An 8,058-nucleotide genomic window follows, 5' to 3' on the forward strand; every position below is an offset into this window, starting at 1 on the left:
GCCCAAATAAAATGAATTAGTATCCCAGGAAGGAGATCACTATGGAGCTGATATTGATCAGGGTCAGCCTGTGTGTTTGCCTGCGATTGTTTGGGGGGGTGGTTAATTGAGTGTCAGTCTCAGCCAGTGTCGTCTCGCTGGCGCCGGTTGCTTTTGGATTTGCTAATTTTCGTTAAGTGTCTTTAGCCGGCTCGTCGTCCCCAGTCTACCCGGGAGAACCTAGCGGCTCCTACTGATCAACAGTCTGTCTGTCTGGGCTTTATTGATCACACAGGGCGGGCGGCTGGAGGCGGATGTGCAGAGGGGGAGGGCGGGAGGGGGTTGAAAGCAGACCCCAGCACCCCGCCGCCTGTTTCCTGGCTCCCCACCGGACTCCCGCTCGGCCGCACGCGAGCAGGCGGGACTCGGCAGGGGCTCCTAGTCCGTTGGCAAGTCTGCCACACCCGGGCATCGCCACTTGTCCCTGGAGCTCCGGAGACATATAGCATGGCCCAGGATGGGGATGGGGGTAGGGGGAGTTAGTCCGAGGGTGGCCACGTGGGTCCCTTACTTTTTTCGGTTGGAACAAAAGAGAAACCACGTGTTGGGGGACGCTGCCCGGAGGCTGAGTTGTAAGGATACAGGAGGCTAAAGCCAGGCGGACCCAGTAGCTGGGCTCACCCAGCGCTGGCCAAGGTCACACCCGCTCAGGCCTCCGCCAGGGGGCGCGCGCGAGACAGCGACTACCGGACCCTCAGTCCCAGACACGGGCGCCGCTAGGAGCCTTAGGGCAGGTCCCCCCTCGCCCGCGTCTGGTCCACCCTCTCGGCTGCCCGAGGGATCGACCAGACCCCAGCGGCCAATCGGACGGCGCCTTCGTTGCCGGGGCGGGGCTTGGGGCGGGGCGGCGCCAGGCCGGCTCCCCTAGCCCGGCGCTATTTACAGTGCGGAGCCTGGCTGGCCCGGCCGGTGTGGCGGGAGCTCTCCGCTAGTCTCCTCCGTGCGCTGTTTCGGAGCTCCCACCTTCTTCGCGGAGCGGCGGGTCTAGGGGGCACGAAGCCGGGGAAGCCCACGCTGGACTGCAGCGGCGCCATCAGCGAAAGTGCGTCCGCCGAGCAGACTGGGGCGTAGGAGTGAGGGGCACCGAGTCACACCGCAAAAACTTTTCTCGACTTCTCGGCGCGTCCTGCAGCCACGATCCATGCTGGGGCCGCCATCCGGTCCCTGGCCCCGCCACTGACGGCGTCTGGCGCTCGGGGAGGACCCATGTCCTGCGCTTTCCGGGGGTCGTAGGCTGCTGCTGCGCCGCGGCTCCGGGAGCCGGCGGGGGCGCCGCGGCTGAGGGAGACGTCAATGGATCGCCACTCGAGCTACATCTTCATCTGGCTGCAGCTCGAGCTCTACGCCATGGCGGTACTGCTCACCAAAGGTGTGTGCCCGCCGGGCGGCCGTGGTCTGGCGCGCGGATCCTGCGGACGCGCGGGAGCTGGGGACCGGGCTGCAGCCGCGGGGCTTTGAAGCCGGCTGCCAAGGCTTTGTTAGCGGCGGGCGAGTTCCCTCCCGCGCCGAGCCGCAGGTCGCGACAAGTTGCTGTGTTCTTAGAAGTTGTAGCGGTGGCCTCGCGGCCGCCCCATCAACCCCGGGTCCGACGCCTTGAGGTGCAGTCAGAGCTCTCGGCGAGCTAGTCAGGTGTTGCGAAGCTTGTCGGTGAACTCCTGGACCCTGGCGGCCCGCTGGGGAGAGGGGCGGGAGGATCTGCTGCTGGCAGCCGTCCTCGCTGCCCCGCGCAGCGCGGGACTGACACGAGGAAAAGCAGACCCTAGCCCTAGCTGCGCCATGCCCTGGTGTGTCTGCCTGTGTTTCTCAGTGTCTGTCTCTGAGTCTCTTTGCGTCTCTGCCCGTGTCTCTAAATGTGTCTTTGCGTGTTTCGAGTGTGTTCTAAGTGCGACTGTGTGCCTTTGCGTGTTTCTGAATGTGTCCGGGTGTCTCTTAATGCCCCCGTATCGCTGAGTGTATCTCTGTGTCTGAGAGCCTCTCCGTGTCTTTGTTTCTGAATGTATGCATCTGCCTGTCTCTTGATGTCTCTGTGTCTTTGAGTGCGAGCGGCTTGGTGTGTCTGAGTGCCTAAGTTTCTGTGTGTTTGGGATCCAGCGTGTGTGGATCTCCCTGAGAGTGTAGGTGGGGTGTGTGTCTTGATGAGCGAGTGTGTGTTGCGTTGCTCCTCCGGAGACGAGTAGATGCTGTCCGCGGTCCCATTTCCCACTCACCTTCTATTTTGCAAACACTAGTGAAAAAAAAAAAAAAGACAGCAGGTCAACAACTTCTTAGCCCTGCAGGCTTTCATCTTTTAGTTCCAAATGACCTTCCTAGATTTCAAGGTTCTTACCTCCCTGCCATAAACTTTTTAACTACTGTTCTATGAACAGATTTTTTTTTTTAAAATAGGAAGCATTATCTAGCCTTTGCACCCCCCATTTTTCCTTAATTGCCATGTAGCAGGCATGAGGTTAAAGGATAAGCTGGCCCAGCAAGGATGATGTGCTACAGTATTTATTTATTTTGGAAGGAAGGGTGTAATTAACCCTAAATAACAGCCCTCTGCAGCTTGCAGAGGGGAGCCTCCTGGCCCTATCAAAGGCCGACAGAACAGGGAGGGACTGAGGCTGACATGAAGTCACAGATACCGAAACTATGTGCCTGATAATGATATAATTAGGGGATCAGAGATTTCTGACTGCTGTGGACTTCAAAAGCTTTAAAAAAAGCCAGCAGTCTCTCCTGTAGCCATCTTGACTAAAGCAGACATTTTTGTTTAATCACTACATACAGTAACTAGAAAAGGGGAAACAGAAGAGCATTGTTCACTGTTTCAAAATACCAGTCCCCTCCTGGCCTTTTGCATGCCACAGGAAGAAACTTTATGAAACGACAGAAATATAGTTTTAATACAGTAGTACAAAAGTCCATTCTCTTCGCCAAAATGTGGCTCCTTTTTTATTTTATTTTATTTTTTGGTTAATGTCTTAGAACTTTCCCAGTTACCTGTCAATTTTTTATTAGACTGTTTTAGGTCACTGAAAATACAGTATTTTAAATAGACTCTCATAAACATTGAAGCAATATTTTACTTGTATTCAGTTTGCCTATTCTGCACCAAGTCTGAGCCTGATAGGCTCAAAATGAACGTTAGATCCAACTTATTTATACTTCAGATTTGTATGTGAAATTTATCAGTCTAGGGATGCGTAGTCATCACCACCTTAGACTGGTTGAGGTTTATGTGAAGAATAAAGCCATCCTGGAAAGAGCAGAAAAGAACTGCTGCAGAGCAAGGTCCTTACTTGAAGCAAAGGAGACTGGAGAAGGGACTTGGGCCCAAACCCAGGATGGCTAGTGCAGAGTTAGGAGCAAGACCTCAGTTTTGTACTGTTAGTAGGTTGCCAAAGATCTGTGTTTAGTTGGATGTTTTTTCTTAGAGCTGAAGCATTAGCAGCCTCTAGTGAAAACTGAGCACACCATGTGGTGGCCTGGAATTTGGACAGATAATTATATGAGACACCTTACTCAGGCATTCACAGAAAAAGGAGGAGGAAGAAGAAAAATGAGTGGGGGAAGTCTGTAAACCTGCAGCCCCCAGCATTTAATTTCAGAGTGGAGGTTTCAGTAACTAAACAAATCTTCTGATTGGGAAACTGGGAAGAGGTGTGTGCATTAGTTCAGTTTAGAGTAGCCTTCACTGTGGCCTGTTAACAATGACCAGAGTCTACCAGGTTGAGTATCACAGTGACAATTTCAGACCCAGATTATTTCAACTAGACATCCACATTCAAACCTCAAACCTTGCATTGTTACCAAATGTTAACAGAGCCTTGCAACTCACAAAATAAGTTTTATAAAGGAAACTTTTAATCACTTCCTGTAGAAAAATTTGAGGTTTCCTTAGGATTTTTCATTCAACTAGCAGAGGATTTTCAGTTTCAGTGTTTCCCCTTTTAGATCACATGTTAAATTACATGTAAAACTGAGGAGGAGGAGAAGTCAGCCTTTGCAGTTTTATGTCCCCCCCACCCCCACCCCTTTTATGACTTTCCATTTGGGCTGAAAGAAATTGACTTTGGCAAGCAAACCACTAATTGTAAACTGCCTAGTTCCTGTTTTACAATATACTGACTAAAAGCTCCTCGGCATGAAAAGATCTTTATAGGCAAAGTTTGCCTTTTCTAGAGAGGTTGCAAATAGCTGCCCAGTTTCATAGTTTTAAAACCTCCTGACCTGGGCAATTTCTAGATTGTTGTGTTTCTAGTTAATAACTTTATAAGGTGTTAGCTCCAGCTCTTAAATCTTGGCACAGTCCTTTGGGATAGTAAACAATTCAGTAGTTCCTCCAATCAAATATTTATACTGACAAAACTCAAAAAGCTTAGCATTTTTATGTTGTATAATTGTGTTAGGAGAATAATCAATGTGATTTTCCTTATGGTAGAAAAAAATATAATGATGACTTTTCCTTCAGAAACAAGTAGTTTTTTTTTGTTTTTTTTTTTTTTTAAGAGAGAGAGGGAGAGAGAGAGAGAGAATTTTTAATATTTATTTTTTAGTTCTCTGCGGACACAACATCTTTGTTGGTATGTGGTGCTGAGGATCGAACCCGGGCTGCACGCATGCCAGTGGAGCGCACTACCGCTTGAGCCACATCCCCAGCCCAACAAGTAGTTTTAATTACTCTAACTCATCAGAAATCTGCTACTAGGATTAATACATTTAAGCACTTATGCTTAAAGGTGTTTCCGGTCCCAAATTGAAAGCAGTCAATTTGAATGATCTAAAATTAGTGTCCTTGAACTTGGGATTCAGCAATTGCTTGCATAGTTGTTTTATCTGTTCCCTGATTGAAGTTTGACTGGTTTCTCATTGTTTTCAGGAGAAATTCGATGCTACTGTGATGCTGCCCACTGTGTGGCAACTGGTTATATGTGTAAATCTGAGCTCAGCGCCTGCTTCTCTAGACTTCTGGATCCTCAGAACTCAAATTCCCCACTCACCCATGGCTGCCTGGACTCTCTTGCAAGCACAGCAGACATCTGCCAAGCCAAACAGGCCCAAAACCACTCTGGCACCACTATGCCCACATTGGAATGTTGTCATGAAGACATGTGCAATTACAGAGGGCTGCACGATGTTCTCTCTCCTCCCAAGGGTGAATCCTCAGGTAGGTAGAAGCCATTCCTAACCCAAATGCCTGCCTGATCTATATACTGTGTGGCAGCCACGACTTTGTGTGTCTGCTATTGATTTTGTTGTTAATGTAATTAGAGATACCAGAGGGAGAAGCATGGCTGCATGCAAAGATGTATCTCTATTGAGTGGCTTTTGTCTGCCTGAGCATTATATGTCTGTCTATATAATAGGTTTTGCCTGTTTTTAAACATTTTGAAGACATCAAAAGACCATTACATTTCAGTGATGACAAGCCTGTAAATACATGCCGTTTGTAAGCTTCTTTGGATAGTTTTGCAATATTTATTTCTTAAAAAAGCTGTTGATATAATTGTAAGCTGCTTTTTAATGGGATTCCTTGTTTATAAAGTGGGTATCTCTAAAAGGAGTTAGTCCACGGTTTGATCATTTTGTTTGTACTCCTTTAGGACAAGGAAACAGATATCAGCATGATGGTAGCAGAAACCTCATCACCAAGGTGCAGGAGCTGACCTCTTCCAAAGAATTGTGGTTCCGGGCAGCAGTGATCGCCGTTCCCATTGCTGGTGGGCTGATCTTAGTGTTGCTGATTATGTTGGCCTTGAGGATGCTCCGAAGTGAGAACAAGAGACTGCAGGATCAGCGGCAGCAGATGCTCTCTCGTTTGCACTACAGCTTTCATGGACACCATTCCAAAAAGGGCCAGGTTGCAAAGTTAGACTTGGAATGCATGGTGCCTGTCAGCGGGCACGAGAACTGCTGTCTGACCTGTGATAAAATGAGACAAGCAGACCTCAGCAACGATAAAATCCTCTCTCTCGTTCACTGGGGCATGTACAGTGGTCATGGGAAGCTGGAATTTGTATGACAGAGTCTTATCTGAACTAAACTTCTTGAACCCTTGAAGGTCTTCGAGTTCTGCTGGACAGGAGCACTTTATCTGGAGACAGACAAAGTCATTTAATCATTTTTGAGAGACAAACTGACCTCTGCAAACAGAATCTTGGATATTTCTTCTGAAGGATTATTTGCACAGACTTGAATACAGTCAAATGTATTATTTGCTTTAAAATTATAAGAAGCAAAGAGAAGACTATGTACACACTGTTACCAGGGTTATTTGCATCCAAGGGAGCTAGAATTGAGTACCTAAATAAATTAAATGTGCTCTATGTAAGCTCCTACATCTTGATTTATTGTAAAGATTTTTAAATATATATATATATATATATATATTTTGTCTGAAACTTAGTGGTGTCTTTCATAAATTAAAAAGTTAAAGTGGTGGGGCTAGGGATGTTTCTCAGTGGTAGAGTGCTTGCTTAGCATGTGTGAGGCTCTGAGTTTGATGCCCAGGACCACAAAAAAGAAAAACAACTTTAATCAAACTATAAGAGGGCCTGTTAATTACACAAATGACGAGCTATTGTTGCTCGTACTTCATTTTCAACTACATAATTTGGCTAGATTTTCTTTTTGTTTTAATAATGAGACCAAGATCTTGTTTATTCTCAAACAAACATGCAATTTTCTTACAGCATGGAGTTTCTTAAGTGTATATTGACCATCATTCAGTATCTTACCTACTTTTCTTTTAAAGGATAATTCTGGTAAGATTTTTTTTTCTTTTTTTCTTTTGGTACTAAGGACTGAGTCCAGACCTTGTGCATACTGAGCATACGTACACTCTACCACTGAGCTACACCCCCATCCATCCCTGAGAGAATTCTTAAAACTTATTTATACAAGGTCAGCTGATTGATGATTTTCTGAAGTTGCCATAGCAAAGGTAATATTAATCAGCTTGATTCAGTTCTGGGATACCTTTATAAATGTGTCCACCTATACCCTAACTAAACATATTTTTTGGTAATTAAAGTTAACCACTGTAGTTTTACAACAGATTGACTATTCTGCCTCAAACCAAATTAAATAACTAAATATTTTGTCTCCCAAGTTAGCCAGATTTTATTGTACAGTGCTCCTGGTTTTCAAAAATTTTTTAGTAGTCAGTTGATTCTTTTTAACTTATTTTAATCCTTAGAAAGGTTTTCAATAGTAAACATATGCCAATTGAGAATTAACACAGTGCTATTAGATTTCTATCCCCACAATAATCCTTTTAATATAATCAAATAAAACATAGGCATTAGCCTGTATTTGAAGCAGCTAAGTAACACTTGCCGCCTCCTATAAGACATTTGGTAACAGCCCAGCCTGAATTTAAACCTATACTATATTTGTGTACTTTTCCCTCAAATGGATCTTGGTTATCTCAAACATGAGAATAATATGCCATGGAGGTTTTTTTCTCAATTCTTTTGTATATTTGAGATTTTTTTGCTTCAAAATAGATGATAGCCTGCATAATTTGAGGATGAGGTTTTCTTATATTAATATTAACAGCATTTTTGCATACTTTTATTAGATTATTTTATGATAAGCATAATTTGGGTTCCTTAAGACAGGTTCAGTAGTCAAGTTCATGAAAGAATCTGAGTTGAAATGACTAGTATAAAAATGAGTAGATTATTTTGACAATTAATAGATCACTGCCCCAAACAAATTAGGCTATGGAATAAATACACATTTTAATAAATGACAGCATTTGTATTGTGCTTTTTGAGATTGATGCTTCTTACATGCTTATCTTGTTATTTATAAAAGGTATTGTTCTGTTTGTGTCAATTAAAAAAAATTTTTTTTTTTAATTTGGTGTTGGGAATTGAACCCATGGCCTTGTGCATGCTAAGCATGTGCTCTGCTGTCCAGCAGCTCTGCTACCTAGCTACACTCCCAGCTTCCATAAATGTGTCGGTTTTTTTGAGGAAAAAAGGAATGATTGAACTCAGGCATTCAAACCTGACTATGGGAAAACTGATC

The 8,058-nt window shown here is 45.0% G+C and overlaps 1 protein-coding gene across 1 annotated transcript; it reads left to right on the forward strand.

Annotated features, from left to right (window-relative positions):
• Nucleotides 1–874: 874 nt before the first annotated feature.
• Nucleotides 875–7,741, forward strand: BAMBI (BMP and activin membrane bound inhibitor). Its single transcript, XM_081300280.1, has 3 exons — nucleotides 875–1,408; nucleotides 4,901–5,188; nucleotides 5,625–7,741. The coding sequence occupies exons 1-3, from the start codon at nucleotides 1,333–1,335 to the stop codon at nucleotides 6,041–6,043; spliced, it is 783 nt and encodes a 260-aa protein (XP_081156406.1). The 5' UTR covers nucleotides 875–1,332; the 3' UTR covers nucleotides 6,044–7,741.
• The last annotated feature ends 317 nt before the right edge of the window (nucleotides 7,742–8,058 follow it).

The sequence above is a fragment of the Spermophilus citellus genome (genome assembly GCF_964194105.1).
Source record: "Spermophilus citellus genome assembly, chromosome: 6".
Classification (NCBI taxonomy): domain Eukaryota; kingdom Metazoa; phylum Chordata; class Mammalia; order Rodentia; family Sciuridae; genus Spermophilus; species Spermophilus citellus.